We start from the raw sequence: 16,536 nt of genomic DNA on the forward strand, positions 1-16,536 counted from the left end.
GAGCCCTAAGGTCTTACAACGAGAAAGGTTAGCAGAGCCTGGTGGCACACTTTAATCCTAGGACAGGAGAGGCAGAGGTGTGGATCTCTTTCAGTTTGAGGGCAGCCTGGTCTACATAAAGAGTTCCAAGCTTGTCAGGGGTACATGATGAGATCCTGTCTCAAAACAAACAAGCCAAGGAAACAAACAAAAACTCAAGAAGTTTAAGTTTACCAAGAGAAGGCAGACTTCTATTTGGTTTAACGGAAATACACAATTGCTAATTCCCCTGCTGCTTTTTTTAAAAAAGACACACTTACTCCACCCCGGGACTGCCCCTGTCCTGAGTTGTACCTTGCCTAAGAGGGGGTCTGTGGACCAGTCATTCACCGAGCATATGCTGCTTTGCATGCCTCTTAGTTCACGCAGACAGCAGCCCCTCCTTCGGTCTACCGATGAAGAAACTGAGGTTCACAGAGATTAAAGCACTTCCCTGAACTCCAGAAGCTGTGGAGAGAGTGAGGACCGTCAAGGCTGCTGTGCATCCCCCTCCCTTTCCTCTGCACAGCCCCTCCCCACAACCCATCTGGACTTGCCATGGTAACTAAGCCTCCTCCAGCGTGGGAAGCAGTTACCTAGCAACTCCCCATAACCAGGTCAGAGCTGGGGAATGAGACACCACTTGCTGCCTCCCCTGGGGAATTCAGATGTGGAGAAATGGGAAGGCCACAAATGACCTGCAGAGAGGCCTAACTGGGAGCACCTAGGCATAGGAATTTCACATCAGGATCTGCGAAACCCTGGGACTACGGCATAGTCCGGGCTAGCCTGGGTCTTCTGCACAGAGCAGACAAAGCCTCCTTCCTGGGTACGGGGCTGATTCTTCAGAATAGCACGAGACCCGTCTCCACTGACTTGAGTCTACCGAGAAAGGCTGGTGGAGGGCATCTTTCAGAGGGAGTTGAGGGTTATTCACTCCGGCCTTCCTTTTTGTCCCTTTATTATGCTAAGAAATGTTTCTAGAATGGCCTGCTGGTCATCAACAAGCTGGTTCTTCCTCTAATAGTCCCTGTATACCCGATGACCATTCTCCACTCCACCCACACGTATCACCCCTCGCCTGTGGGCGGAGCCCCACTTGGGGCCCCAGGTGCTTGCCTAGAAGGCTAAGCCAGTGGCGGCTGGCTTATATTCTTGGATATGGCAGGTTGAAGAGTGACAAGTGATCCAGTCTTACTTGTGGAATCTGGACACGGCTGCTGCTGAGAACTTCTGGGTAGGTTTGTGTCACTAATTAAACTTGGGGGCGGGGTGGGGATGGGGGACTCTTCTTCACCAGGCACGTCTTCATGTCATGTTGGGAACTGCAACAACCACTGACAGGAAACGCTCAGGGTCCCCGCGCTGCTCCCATGAAGCAAGCAAGCGAGGCCCTGCCCACTCTGCACTCCTCGCCCCCGTAGATAGTGACACCCTGTGTTTAAGGTACTTCCGGTGAAATCTCCACGTTCACATCTCAGGTTCGGGCTGAGGGGGGGCCACTCCGCAGATGCCTGGGGCAAGTCTCGACACAAACAAACAACAAATAAACAAAACAAAACCGCCAGACAAACATCCCCAAGCATTCTTTCTGAATAAATCTAAGCTAGGACGGACTCCCCAGTCTTTTATCTCCCGGCTAGAACCGCAATTACCTGCAGCTGCATGCCCGGCCTCTTGCTGCTCTGGCTACTCTTCCACACCTGCCCACGCCTGGGACGCCCCATTGGAATAGGAATGAGGTAACCCTGGAGTGGGTTTCCATTTGTTCCCTAGAGCCAGCCACACGTCTCTTTCCCACTGCCAGTTCAACGACGTCGGATGTGGTGACGGCGGGTCACGGCTCTTTCTGAAGCAGAATTTTCTGTTCAGCAATTTTAGGCTCACAGCAAAGCAGGAGATACAGAAATGCCCAGAAAGCACACGTGGCCTCCCCTACTGTCAGTGATGGAGTGGTGTGTTTGCTACAACTGATGAATCTGCACTGAAGTACTGTGACCCTAAGCCCACGGCTTGTATGAGCGTTCTCGCTGTTGTAGCTTCCATGGTTTCACGAGACAGATGCACCCACCTTTGTACCGAATAAGAGTAGCTAACCTGTACTAAAGAGTATCCAAGCTTGGTCTAGTCATTCCCTCCGTGACCCTTGGTAAACTGATCCTTTTATTTTTAGAAGGTTTTTTGTTTTGTTTTGTTTTGTTTTTTTGCTGTTGTTTGTTTTGAGACGAAGTCTTTCTATGCAGCTCTGGATAGCCTGGAGCTCACCAGGCTGGCCTCAAAACTGTGGCGATCCACTTGCCTCTGCCTACCCAAGACATTTTATCTTACTTAAAGAAAACAACTTGTTTGTGCCTAAACTGGTAGAGTGCTTACACAGTATGCCCAAAGCCCTGGGTTCTAGTCCCAGCATTCCATAAATGGAGCACAGTAGGAGGATCAGGAATTCAAGTCATCCTTCCCTGCACTCTAAGTGAAACAATGAAAACTTGTTTCTGTGATACAGTCATACTTTGTAGCCCTAGCTAATCTTGAATTATTTACTACAATTTTTCTGCCTCCCAAGTTCTGGAATAACACTGTAGCACCGTACCTCCATATGACTGTGATCTTTGTACTATCTCCATCATTTTATCTTTTTGAAGAGTTTAGGTTGGAATCAGACAGTAGGTATCGACACAGATTTTTTTTCCTTAGTAATGCGCATGTGATTTTGTTTGTTTAAGGCAGGGTCTCACACCGTCCAGTCTGGCCTGAAACTCAGCCCTGAGGATTGGGATTACAGAGGTGAGTCCCTTACCTAACAACAGCTCATTTTAAAAAGCACTGAACCATGTTTCTTTGCCATACCTAACCCACTTCCTTCCTGAAGGGCCTTGCTCTTCCTTCCATTTTGAAATTCTGAAATACAGCTGTTAAAATATCAGTGTATAGGTTTGTATGTTCACAGTTTTCAGCTCCTTTGGGGAAATGACAAGCAGTGGGGGTGCTGGGTCACGTGATAAGATGCCGCCATTCTATCTTTCCAGCAGTAAGTGGCTGAGTGATCCCCTTATTTCACATCTTTTTCAGCGATTGCTGTCTGCAGTGTTTTGGATTTGGGCATTTTAATAGCTGAGCAGTGTTAGCTCATTGCTGTTTTAATCTGTAACTCCCTAAAGGAATATGACCTCGGGCATCTTGAAAAAAAGCTTGTTGCTTTCTGTACACTGTCTTCAGTTAGGTTTATCTGACTATTTTTTTTTTAACTATGATGTGGATTTCTTCTAATTGAGTTTCAAAAAATGACAATCCTGGGGACTGGAGAGGTGACTCGGTGGTCAAGAGCACTGGCTGCCCTTCCCCAGAACCACATGGTGACACACAACTGCCTGCCTGTAATCCCAGTTCCACTGCTCTCTTCTGGCCTCCAAGAACATCAGGCACACACGTGGTACACGAGCATACATGCAGGTGTAACACTCATATAGACAAAAATAAAATAACTTTTAAAATTATGTTAAAAATGTGGCAATTCTGCCTCTGCACCGGGGTCCCCACGAGTAAAATTTGTGTGGTAATGCCATATCAGACCTCTTTCTCTCTCAGTCTCTTTCTCTTTCAAGGCAGGACCTCATATGGCCTGGACTTTCCTCAAACTGACCATAGTTGAAGATAATTTTGAATGGTTCATCCTCCTGCCTCCACTTCCCAAGTATTCGGATCATGGTCATGTAACACACCTGGGTTCTGTGGTGCTGGTGTTTGAACCCAGGGCTCCATGGGTGGTAGGCAAGCACTCTTCCAACTTAACCTCAGTCCCAGTCTAGATCTGTCTTTTTAATTTTTTTTTAAGTATTTTTTTGTTTAACACACAAAGAAATTGGTTCTATTGTGACATCTTCCTTCATATAACCCATTACACGTTGTTGTAATTTCTTTCTCCACACTCCTTCCTTTTCCCCCTCTGCCCTTCTTGCTGGTTATCTGCCTCCCACACACAGTTCCCTCTTTAGCCTTCGTGCTGTATATAAATGTAATATTAAATTTTAAATACGATACTTCATATAAAATTATAGACGTATTAATTGCCCTTGCTGGTTTCCTGCTCCCCTAAGATTTGTCTTCGGCAAATGTTTTCTTGAAGGCTGTGTCTTCTCATTCCTTTGACAGGCAGTGTCTGCGTCACAGAATCGGAGGAGACCGCTAATCAGGGTTTTTCTCTCAGAGCTGCTTGCTGAGCCCTCCTCGGCACGGCCCGCATTCATGTATCTACCACTCGCTGAGTGATCTGTTTGCCTTGAGCTATTCAATCTGGGTGTGGAGGCAGATCAACAAATCACCCTCTGTAACACAGTGTTTTGAGTCCTGGGACAGGAGCAGAGCAAAGAGGCTCCCAGCAGTTAAAGGAGGGGGATCTACGCCAGCCACGGCAATGGGGCAGTTTTTCTTTCGGTGGGAAATCTGAATTCTGAACTAAGATTAGCGTCTGGACCCGTGCTAACCAGTGAGGTAGCCACTAACCACATAAGTCTACCGCATTCACTTGTTTTAGCCATATTTTAAGTATTCAGTTGCGAGCTGGGTATGGTAGCCCCTGGGTATAATCCCAGCACTTGAGAAACAGAGGATCAGCATTTCAGGGTCATCCTGTGCTAAGAATCCAATTCAAGGCCGCCTGAGACCCTCTTTCAGACAAACCAACTAAATACAAATTTTAAAATGTAATAACCAAGTATTTAATGGCTACACGTGGTGAGTGGCCACAACACTGAACAGAACAGTCGTAGAGTTAATCTAACATCACTTCAGTCTGAAAAACAAAAAAACAACAAAAACAGTAACAACGGAGTGGGAGAAAGGCACTCTACAGAAAAGCAACAGAAGGTGGGAAAGTCAGAGGATTGAGACAGTATGACTCATTCTGAGGCCAGAGTGAGGCTGATTGAGAAGGCTCAGGAGAGAAAAGCTGGGGACGTGACTGAACAAATATGCAGCCGGCAGATGACAAATGCCTTGAGTGGAATGCTAAGGGCTTGACGCTGAGAGCTATGGGAGCCCCTGAAGGATTTGAACAAGAGCCTAATGTCGTCTGCTTTACATGTTCATAAGAACTGTCTGGCAGCCATTGGAGGCTGGATCAGAGGCGGCCTAGGTCGGATAGGAAGCAAAGGAACCAGCGCATAGACCAGAGCAGCCACTGGGGGGAAAGTGAAAAACAAGGGCAGCAGCTGTGGCGTGGGCCTGGATTGGACACAGCTGGGAGAGGCGTGAGGAACCTCAGGAGAGATCTTATCAGACCCCTAAGAGCTTCTATGTAAACATTTGCTGATTTAGTGACCTAATTGTAGCCAAGCTCCGACACAGAACTGTGTGCCATGCATTGGTCCCTATGTGCTATTTACTGCCCGAATGAAGCACTGCCGGGCATTTCTCTTCATCTGAAGAAGAAATGTGCACTAAGGAGTGAGAGGAGTCAGGAAGGGGAAGGTTGGTATTCCTCTTCTGTCTGATGGCGAGAGGGCTCAGGCAAGAAGTACAAGCAAAACTCATGGGAGACCATGAGAAACCCTGGGCCCACCCTGGCACACTTTCAGAACTGGGGACAGGCCATTCTCCAACCGACCCCCTCCCCATTCTCCTTGCCACATGGATCGCCAGGCAGATTCCATAGTCTGAAGGATCAGACCGTTTCACCAGCAGACACACACGATTCAGGGCAATCCAAAAGGTAGTGAGTGGAGGATACATGACACAATGGACATAAACAGACAGACCAGGACTCCCTGTAATACCCCAAGGAACTACAGGCAGTGTAGTTCTGAGGGCAGTGCCAAAAGCTTCAGTCACATGAACATCACAGAGAAAATCCCCTTGTTTGCACCTTGTTTGCTTGAGGCATCTGAGGTGAGTGAGTAGACAAGATGAGGCAGCTGGTACTTGTTCATTGTTGTCGGACGATTCCTGGGAAGACGAACAAATGTCTACTCACCCCAGACAGTACCAGCAACAGGCCAAAGTACAGATACCACCAACATCCAGTGTGCGAAAGCAGTGAGTTTACTGAAGTTACTTGCAGGAGTATGGGTAGGGGCGACTTACAGGTGCAGATGACTCAGAGACAGCTGTTGTCACCAAAGCCCACCCCAGCATGGGCGTCAGCTCATGAAAACTAGAACCCTGCACAATCTGCAGGCAGCTCAACAGCTTAGAGAGTGTTCTTTCCGGTGGCTCGATTGGTCTGAGTCCCTTCCAAGATAGCTCTGCTGGTCTCTGCTTTTTTTTTTTTTTTTTTTTTTTCTGGCTTTTGGCTGGTGGTTGTTATTCTATGCCACTCTGTTTGAGCCTCTTCTAAACAGCTCCGCAGTCTTTACTTCTTACGTACTATCGAGGATAAAGGGGCCTACTTAATCTAGCCAATTTCAGGGACTTCCTGAAGCTGTTTTGAGTTGTTTACTTCCTGCCTTAATGAGCTTCCTTGTAAGGCAGGTGTTTCACTTCCCCTTTGAACATCTTGTTTCACCCCCTTTTCCTCATTCTATGCCTGAGAGAGTTTCTCTTCAAGATGAAGGTTTTAACCTTGGAGGATCACAACATCATTCATTAGACATATGTATTGACACTCCTCCCAATGTGCCACCAACAGTGTGCGATGCTGGGCATACAAGAGTCTACAAAACACGATGATCCCCGCTCCAAGAAGCGTACAGCCTGACCGTCACACCAGTCATGATAGTGATCCCCTCTGTGTGCATGCTGTTCAGGAAAAGCATGGCACTCACCAGGTAATCTAAAGGGATATTTTATTTCCAATGGGGGTATGAGAGGAGGTGAGGTGTAAACTCAGATCTGAACAGCAGTCAACCAGGAAACAGGATGTGCATCCTGGGGTTGGGTGGGAGGGAAACGGACTTGCAATTATGAACCCCCTGGGGACAGTTCTTGTCTCTCTGGAGGCTAAAAGAAGAACAGTCGAGAGGGTGCGTGAAGGCAGGAGGAGGTGGAGAGCAGACAGGACCAAGTTAGGATTTTAGGTTCAAGGCTAAGTGTCTGGGGAGAAAAGTGATGTGATCGGATTTGTCTGTCCAAAGATTGCCTTGGTACCTGTGTGGAGAGTGTGCCAGGCCCAGGAAGGAATGCAGGGCAACAAGTACAGAGGACAGTGCGGTTGCTATGGGAGACAGAAGGGTGCCATGGCTGGGAAACGAAGCGGAAGGACCGGAAAAACAATAACAAAAAATAAATTTGTTTTAAAGAATTGCAGTGGTAGATTTTTTTTTTCTCACACTCTTGTCTTACAGATAGCCAGGTTGAAACTAGACACACGGTGATTGTGCGTCATGCAATTCTTTGACCAGACCAGTCCGTCCCCTGTGTGGGCTGTTAGCTGAGATCCAGCAATGGCCCTGTCTTGCCCATAGCCCAAAGTGATAGACATTGATTTTTCTCTTTAAGGGTTTCCCGAGAGAGCTTCTGTACCACAGCCACAGCCTCTGCTCCTGTTTGAAGTGGTTTCTATTAGGGGACTCCTGTCTGAGTCTCGGGCAAATGTCTGTCACTTGGAAAATATCTGATTTCTGATGAAGATGCAAAAACAAGTCACCGGGCCGCCAAACAGTAATGATGTCATAACGACATAATGAGTCGTGCCTGTCCCAAAGCCAAAGTGACTTATCTGCTAGCAACAAAGAGCAGTGGCTGAACATCCCCAGAAAAAGAATCCAATTAGGTCTGCGAGGCTGATGCCCTTGCTGATCAAAGCACCTGGGAGCTTGTTAGAGATGTAAGGCCGAGTCAGAACCCGCATTTTTAACACGGTCCCCAGACATTGCAGGTATCTGAGATTTTTGAGAAGTGTTTCCTTTGATCACCCCGAGGCCATCGAAAGGTGAGTGGGCAGCTGCTGGACGTTGGAAATGAAGTAATTTCCAGTAAGTGGGGAATAAACCCCAACTGGTTCAACAGGAACTGGCTTTTTCTCTGGAAGTTCCCTGCTCAGGTGACATGAAGTCACGGAGGGTGTGGTGGCCCAAATCGGAGACAGCGTGCAGGCTGCTGGCTGAGCAGCCGGTGAGGAACGGGTAAGACGCTCGACCCTTGACTCTCAGAGGCTGGCAGGTGGAAAGCAGATAAATAGAGCTGGGGGTGTGAATCCTCACGCTCCCCGCCCCCTACTTCCCAAGAAGCAGCAGCAGAGAGATTTGAGCCCCAGGTGGACAGTTTGGTCCTGGTCTTCTGCGGATCAGTCCCTGTGAACCCTTGTCCTCCCTGAGTGGTTTGGAGCCTCTTCCTGTTCCCTTCTGAATTGAGCCCTGCTAATGAGCACAGCAACGCACCTCAATAAAAATTCCTCCTACCTTCTCCCACAAGGGCTCCTGCTTAGATCAGGATGCCCATTCCAGGGGTTTTCAGGAGTTCTGTCTCTCCAGGTCGAGCATCCCTGCCACCCCGAGGTAGGGAGTACCCCTTCTCCTAGGGCCGTGCCACGCAGACACCAGAAACAGACTGGCAAAACTTTTATTACGGGTATTCTCATTTCAAGTTACAGTAACTAGACCAGAACCGTGCTAGTCATGTCTGCCTCAGCCAGGGCTGCTCCTCCCACGGAACCAGCCGAGTGAAGTTCGTGGGCTGTCTAAAGCATATGGTTTGCAAATACTGTAAAACCAAACATCACTTCTGGCTTTTATTTACTGTAATGTTTCATATCACCTACTACCAAGCTTGCTGATAGAGGCCCGCTTTGCCTCGGCTTCTATTCTCATTTCTCCTCCTTGGGGGCCTCTCTCTGCTCTTTGCCTCTTTCTAGTGCACTCTTTGTTCTCCTGTCTGCATTGGCGGTGGTGGGGGGCTCTGTTCTTCAGCGGCTGCCCACGCCTCCTCTCGCTGTCCCACTTGACCCCCTCCTCCCTCATCTGCTGCTCATCTTCTTCTTTGCCTGCTTTCCCTTCCCAAGGCCCCATCGCTCGCTCACACTCTGCCTCCCTGCACTTCCAGGCTATTCTCTCTTCCCTCCTAGTCCCTCTCTCCCTCTCTGTCTCCAAAGAATCAGAGAATTGTTGAATCAGAGTCACAAGGGACGGAGCGTATGCCACACTGCAGTAACGGGTGAGTCACAGATTGGTCTTTTATTGCCGTCAGGAACAAATACCTTCCAGTCCCTCCCTAAAGCTGGAGGGGACACGGGAGACAGGGCCCCTCACCATATACCCTCACCATCACTTTCACCTCAGAGCTTCCTTTCCTATCTGAGAACACACACATACACACACACACACACGTGACTACACTGACACCCTTGTAAGTGCCTTCTGTTCTGACATCTTTACTCCCAGGCTCCACAAAAACACAGAGATTTCTCTCCAGTGTCTCTCCTCCCTCATCCAGGCTTCTCTTGTGCTTTATTCCCTAGGGTGGGCACCAGGACACACACTTCTAGTTTAAGGTGACAAAGAGGGACTGTGGCAGTGGGGTTCCTCTTTGTAGGTGGAGGGAGGCCAGGGGAGGCCAAGCATTCAGACGGGAGGGGAAACACATTTCCATGAAGCTCCTGTCCAGGTTAGAGTCAGTCTGTCAATCTCTCTATTGCTCTGCAGTCAGTGCTCTTGGCTTCCCTCTGGTCCACTGGCAAAGATATCGTCAACCACAGAAAAATCAGGAGCAAAACCCAACTGAGCTCCACAGAGACGTTCTTGTAACCACAAAGCGAGGCTACTGACACAGCCCACATTCTCATCCAGGGCTTCTCCAAGCACTTTGTAGAGTCCGGGCTACACCTTCCTTTGCAGCTGGGGAAATGGAAGTTCCATTCAAGTAAGCTACAGGGGCCTGTGGAGATCCCCTGTATATTCCCTAGCACTCGGCTCTGCAGTGTCTCCAAGACACGCTCTCTTGCCAGGCATGGGGAAGAGGCCTACCCAAGGGACAGTCACCAGTGGAAAGTAAAAGTCCCAGGCAGACATTGACTAGGCCTGAGGCTTGCAGGGCTCTCCCACATGGAGCAGAGACAACCTGACCACGCCCTTGCCTGCCTGCTGCTCAGACTTGTTTGGTGCCCATGGCCCTGCATCAGCTACACCTTAATTCTCAGGGCTCAGTGCCTACCCTTTGGAGAACAGGAGGGAAGCTACCCTGTAGGTGGATGGGGCCAGGTGAGCTACCTGACGTGCCCGGCCAAGCCCAGCCCCATCCTGTGTGTCCATCGCTGGGGTGTGATCTCTGCTTAGCTGCTAGCTCTCCTGGAAAATCCCCAAGCCAGGAAGGAAGCCGTGAAAGTTCAAGGATTGAGAGAAGTCCGTTTCCCCGCCCTGTTCCCAGCTCCCTGCTGCCCTCTCACACAGAGAGGAGCTGGAAAAACACCCCACTCGCCACTTCTGTCAGTCATTGAACCAACTGGCCTGCCAATAAATTACTATTGTGCAACGCTGTGTGTAGACATAGGCATACATATATATGTTTTGTGTACACTCAGGCACACATGCACTTGTATGCATGTATGTGTAGTTACAAGGTCCAGCTCTTTCTCCTCGCCCCTGTTTTGCAGGCGGCTTCAGACAGAAAAGCCCCCAGTCCTCCCCCCCAGTAGGACTCAGCGCATCATGGGGGCCACGTAGTTGGCAGGGAAGAGACCCAATTTGTTGTGCAGACGGCCGGTCCACCAAGACGGGTTGGAGCTGTCTAGGACTTCAACCACCTCTCCGCTTCGGAATCCCAGCTCGTCCTCTTCCAGGGCCTCGAAGTCATACAGCGCCCTGGCCCAGCGCACTCGCTGCGGGGGAAACAACAGACTGATGAACTCGGGTGGGCTGGTCTTTGGAGCAGTTGTCACCCCGAGGAAGCATGAACTTCTAGCTCTATCCTGAGTCCCCTGGGCCCTTTCCGAAAGGCTGACTTTGCAGCAGTCTGAAGCAGAGCAGGCGGTACAGTCCTGGGCGCTAAGTTACTGGGACTCACCACCTTTGCTCTTGATATGGTCTTGTTTAGCTTTTGCGGCCCAGGGATGGAAGCTCGGGCCTCACATCTGTCGAGCAAGTGCCCTACCACTGAGCCAGCCCAGAGACCAAGTGCACTGGATCCTAGGGATAAAGCTCCCCCGTCTGCCACTGCCAGAAGAGAGAGAACAGGGCAGAGCTCAGCGGTTTGAAGGCAGCAGCCTGGATGAGCCAGGCTGAGCCGTCTCCCGAGACATGGCCCCGCGCTCTCTGCCCACTCACCCCTGCCACCTGGAGCTGGACGGGGTCTGTATGTCTCCGGTGCATCAGGGTGGCGTTCATCTCACTGCCAATGCCACAGTGGCCGTCGTTTATGTCCAGGCTGCCTCCACGGCGGTCCTAGAGATGTGTAAGAGAGGGCCGTTACATGACCAGTTGGGGTGTCTCTCACAGCCCATCCCAACCCTGTGACTCGCTTGAGGGGTGCTGTCTACAGCAATGACACCCAAGAATACTTGCTAATCATCACCCTTCATCTTGGAAAATGGACAGGAGGGAAGGGAATGTGAAGGGGTCTTAGATTCTGAAGGCAGACGTGATGGCCTTTACATATTCAATTAAATAGTAATAACTTGGGAAGTCTGCCTCATGTACCCACGCCTCGGGACTGCAATCATCATCATCATCACCATCACCATCATCATGAATATGTGTGTATATGTGTGCGTGTAGAGTCCTGAGGTTGGCATGGGGTAGCTTCCTCTGTCACTCCCTATCCACCTGAAGGGCTGCTGCTGAACCTGGAACTCACTGATTCAGCTAGACTGGCTGACCAAGGAGCCTTGTCTCCGAGGTGAGGTTAAAGATGTGTCCCCCTATGCTGGCTCTTATGTGGGTGCTGGGAATCTGATTCCAGGCCCTCTTGTTTACCCATTAAGCCATCTCTCCAGCCCTATTTTTTTTTTCTTTTAATTCTGAGACGGGGTCTTGATTTGTAGCTTGGGCTGACCATGCATTCATTATGTAGCCCAGGCTAGAGTTGGGCTTTTAATCCTCATGCCTCGGTCTTCTAAATGTTGGGATTATAGGCATGCACTACCTAGCATAGCTTGTATGGTTCTTGTCCTATTTAAAAAAAAAAAAAAATCAGAAACGTTTACTAGTTTAGAGGAAGAACCATGTACAGGAATGTGCTAAGTGAGTGGATGGCATTTAGGAAGAGGTGATTCCTGGGCTCCCGCTTGAAGGAGAAGTGAGACTTTCCGTCAGAAAGACAGAACAGCTTATATAAAGCCAAAACGAGAGAAAATGCTCTGAGCCATGCCAGTGACTGATTGTGTGTCCTCGTGGTAGCAGGGGTTGGTAGCCGTGTGTGGCCCTGGGAAAGGACAAATAGGCGGCTCGCAAAGGGCTCCGTGCCCTGTGGAGGAGTGTAGACCAATGCTATCTTATGGTATTGTCCGTCTCCCTAAGCCTCCCGCAGCTCCCTTCTGGAACAGGCAAGGGTAGATAAGTAAACAAGGCTGCAGGTGTTAATCCGTTTTTCTTTTTGCGGGTTAAGGGGCAGGAATTGAAATTCTGCTGACAGGAGAATTAGTCTTCAGGGTGTGTGTGTGTGTGTGTTTGCTGTATAGTCCATGGGCTGTTTCCATCATGGGGCCCAGAATCTCTGAGGAGGTTGGTCTAGGCCTGGGCATGTAGGCTAAATGTGATCTATAAAATAGCTTTTATTTTACCCAGGTGATGTGTGGTGTGTGTGGGAGCAGTGGGTATAGGAAGTTACCATGAGGTATCTTTCTCCACAGGGTCTCTTCACTGAACTGGGGACTTACACTGGCCTTCACTCTGCCCTTGCCCCTTCCTTCTCTTCAAATACCTGGTGAAAGTAGTGGTGCTGCAGGTGCCGCTGCTGTGGAGGGGGCTGTGGCCCTGCTGGGAACTGGGGGGGTGGCGGCTGCTGCTGCTGGTACTGCGGGGGACCGGGAGGAAGGTGGTCTGACAGTTTTCGGTTCATCGAAGGTCGGACCTCTTCTCCTTCTTTTCCGCTTGAGTGAGGGCCTCCCTGTGGCCTCCTGTCCAAGCTGTTGCCTCGGTGACCCTGGGAGAGAAAACAGGGGAACCAGATTCACCCTTCCATCTCCTGCTCCTGTCTCTCTTCTGGCAGTAACTGTGTGGTGGTGGTGGTGGTGGTGGTAGGGATTAAAGGAGATGGTTTGGAGAGCCATGTTATCAAAAATGGCCTCTGCGTTCCCCAGTCTTCCCCAGCTTAGGAATGCAGACCGACGCCGGATGACCTTCTAACCATTTCCACGTGGTCTCCACCCAATCCGTTCCCAGTGAGTCTGTGTTTTTCTACGTAATCCAGCTTAACTATTCTGTTTTACAGGCAGGAAGGGATAGGTGACTTGAAAAGGAAACGTGTGCTTCGGGAAAGTAAACCCTCGCCTCCTCAGCTGTTTTCAAGACTGGCACACCACAGTCATGAGAGCAGAGTGTTCTCATCCAGGATACACAGAAGGTAAGGAAACAAAACAAAGGCCAACCGAGATCTTATGGATTATTTATCACGTGTTACCAAACTGCTGGACATCCAAGCCTCCTGATAGCTCTACTCTAGACTCTGCATCATCTGGAGCTGTCATTGACAGCCTGGTGACAGGGACCCAAGACAGCAACATTCTAGCAGAGCCACGGAAACCAGGCCTGGCTCCCCATGTGCCCGCAAGGAACAAGGCCTCTCCGCTTCATACTGTAACTGCTCATGGATCAGAAATATTTTATTGTTATTTTTATTTAGCAAACAACTACAGAGAGCCGGCACTGTGCAAATATTAACTCGGATAATCCAGTTTAACAAAAACTTTATACTGCCCCTTTTATCTCTGGGGGGACCACATCCTAGTGAGTTAATCCTAGTGAGTTTCCTGGTTAAAATCACCCACAAGGTCTCGGTTGACCTTTCTTTTCTTTTCTGAACTTGTGTGTGCTCTGGTTGGGAACACCCTCTCCTCTGATGACTGTAACATGCCAGCCTTTAACAGCTGGTGACTTGGAAGGCAGGGCTTTCCTTGCCCACAGAACACGTGTCCGTTTGAAATCGTTTGTCCCTGGGACCCCAGCTCTGCGGGTCAGTTCGTCTTCTTTTATGCCACCCATCTCTTACAACCCCGTGTTCTTTTCCTTGAAAAATCGTTTGTATTTTTTTGTATGTGAACACACACATGCACACGTGTGTGGATTCCCTTGTGTGAAGTGGTAGCTTTGGTGTCTGCCTGCTGTAGACCAGATTTTGGGGCAGGGCCTATGCCACACTCGGTCTTTACAAGGGCCCACTGAGGGAGCTACTGTTGTGCTTTCCATGTTAAGATGAGAAAACCCATACTCAGAAAGTGTCCTTTTGTTTGTCTGTATGTTATTTATTTATTTATTTATTTATTTTCAGTGTCTTGCTGTCCTGGTACTTGGTCTGAAGCCCAGCCTTGAACTTGCAGTCCTCCTCAAATGTATCCCTCCAATGCTGGGTACAGCTATGTACCACCATACCCAGCTTCAGTAAGTTTGTGGCATATATCTGTGTATAGGTATCTCACACATGTGCAGGCGCCCATGGAGACCTGGAGAGGGCATCGGATCCACTGGCCCTAGAGTTGCTGGTGGTTGTGTTCTGAGCCGCCTGACCTGAGGCTGGGAAGTAAACTCAGGTCCTCTGGAAGAGCAGCAAGCGCTCCTCACCCCTGAGTCACCTCTGCAGGCCCCGGGAAGTGTTCTGAACTTAACGAGGTGACACAGGTAGTTCAGAATGAAGTTGGAATTAAACCTATGCTCGTCCCGGACTCCTTGAGGCCAACAGGAAACTGCCTGGTGCTTTGCTCCTGGCCGCCAGGCTCCCTACTCCTTCTAGTGCTACTGTCTATTGTCCTGACCCTTGAGCAGCTCCAGACCTGGGCTGAAAACAGAGGTGTAGGATCCACAGATAGCTAGGCAACAGCACCCCCCGTGTGAGCTGACATTTACAGTCATTTGCAGTGTGACTAAGAGTGATGGAGGAGATTGGGAGACATTAGAGTATATTGCACTCACAACCTCCTTCCCCTACCCCGTTTATGCTGTCTTAAGGGATAAGGAGACGGGATCTGAGAGCCTCCTGAAACCACAGAGTGTTCAGCTCGGATTAGACCCGAGATCTGACCATGGATCAGAATGCCTTTTGTTGTTGTTGCCTTACACAGGAACTCAGGCTACCTGAAATCCCTGGCCTGGAGTGTATCTGGACAGGAGGCCTACCTGATCTTCTCTGGTTCTATCCCGAAGGAAGATCTGCTTCTGTTTGGAGATGGAAGTCGTCCTGTAGTAGTCCACCAGCTTGTTCAGGGACGGGAACTTCTCAGTCCATAGGAAGTAGTTGCCCTTGTTGTCCCGCATGACTTTGAAGTGCTGAACGTCATCCTCGTGCCTGGGGGCCAAGTAAACTCAAGCTGTATGTTTCATGGTGACCGTGTCCCTGCTGGGTGGCTCTTGGCACCTATGGATAATGTTGTCTTGTTTGGGCAGGGAGTGACATAAATAAATATCTGTTCCACCCAGATAGGGCACCAGTGACCGAACAAAGTAAGGATGCCACTCAGGTCTGTCATGGTCATCCAATGAGTTTGATTAGGGACACTTATGGTACCATGGACAACATACAAACAGCTATGGCACTGAAGAGAACATTTCTTTCTCCCGTCCACTATTGATTGCCTTCCCATCCTCATGGAGGGGTGGGCCTTGGGATCTTCTCCCCATTCCATGATGGAACGTTATTAGGCCCATCTTCTGTAGGTCTCACGTGGGTAATCATAGCTGCTGAAAACTGAAGAGGGCCATGGCCGTGTCAAGCCATTGGACAGCTGTTCATCCTATAGCAGCAGGAGACATAGGTAACGGACAGCCTGAGCCAAGCTCTAGTAACAAGGTTGTGGGAGGGACCGATGACGTAGCAGGTAAAAGGCATTTACTGTTAAGCCTAATGGCCTCCGTTTGATTCTCAGAACCCACATGGCGGAAGGAAAGAACCAACTTCCCCAAGTTGTCCTCTGACCTACACACACACACACACACACACACACACACACACAAATACATACATAACTGAAAAGTAAGTGTAAAAAAGGGTTGGTCAAGAAAAGGAATATGTTCCAAACACCTCTATAATTTTATTTTAGATCATGTGTGTGTGTGTATGAGTGTACGCCGCATGAGCGGTGTGGACGCAGATGCCTGTGGAGGCCAGGAGCTGGAGCCCGTGGACCTGGAGTCACAGGCGCCTGAATGACCCCTGCTGTGGGTGCTGGGGACTAAACTGGCATCCTCTGCCAAAGCTCTCTGCTCTTAACCCCCAGCCGCCCCTCCTGATCTGTTGCCAGTAACGACCAAGCCGCTGAAGACCTTTCATAGTGTTTATTTGAAACAGAGCAGCATCAGAGTTCTGAACTCCACTGAGAACTGGCAGCAAGGGGGTTTTTAAGACCCTGTTGTTTTCCTAGAAATGTCTTAAATGTCTTAACCCATCTCGTTTAAGTCCATGCGCTAAACCAGCCAGCAGGAAGCTATCCTTTTCCCTAAGGAATTA

The 16,536-nt window shown here is 49.5% G+C and overlaps 1 protein-coding gene and 1 long non-coding RNA gene across 3 annotated transcripts in view; one reads left to right on the plus strand and one right to left on the minus strand.

Moving 5' to 3' along the window:
- Positions 1–699: 699 nt before the first annotated feature.
- LOC132655998 (uncharacterized) lies at positions 700–7,217 on the plus strand. Its single transcript, XR_009593954.1, has 4 exons — positions 700–1,255; positions 2,742–2,802; positions 6,641–6,779; positions 7,086–7,217. It is a non-coding gene; the product is annotated as an uncharacterized LOC132655998 (long non-coding RNA).
- A 1,288-nt stretch (positions 7,218–8,505) lies between these two features.
- The window catches only part of Grap2 (GRB2 related adaptor protein 2), a 73,338-nt gene continuing 65,307 nt past the window's right edge, over positions 8,506–16,536 (minus strand). For both annotated transcript variants that reach the window (XM_021640341.2, XM_060389019.1), the window contains 4 exons: positions 15,210–15,378; positions 12,802–13,023; positions 11,208–11,324; positions 8,506–10,762 (listed from right to left, as the gene is read on the minus strand). In XM_021640341.2, the coding sequence (XP_021496016.1) occupies positions 10,583–10,762; positions 11,208–11,324; positions 12,802–13,023; positions 15,210–15,378 (688 nt within the window). In that variant the 3' untranslated portion in view covers positions 8,506–10,582. The remainder of the gene's footprint in view (positions 10,763–11,207; positions 11,325–12,801; positions 13,024–15,209; positions 15,379–16,536) is intronic.

Source organism: Meriones unguiculatus, chromosome 8 (assembly GCF_030254825.1).
Source record: "Meriones unguiculatus strain TT.TT164.6M chromosome 8, Bangor_MerUng_6.1, whole genome shotgun sequence".
Taxonomy (NCBI): Eukaryota; Metazoa; Chordata; class Mammalia; order Rodentia; family Muridae; genus Meriones; species Meriones unguiculatus.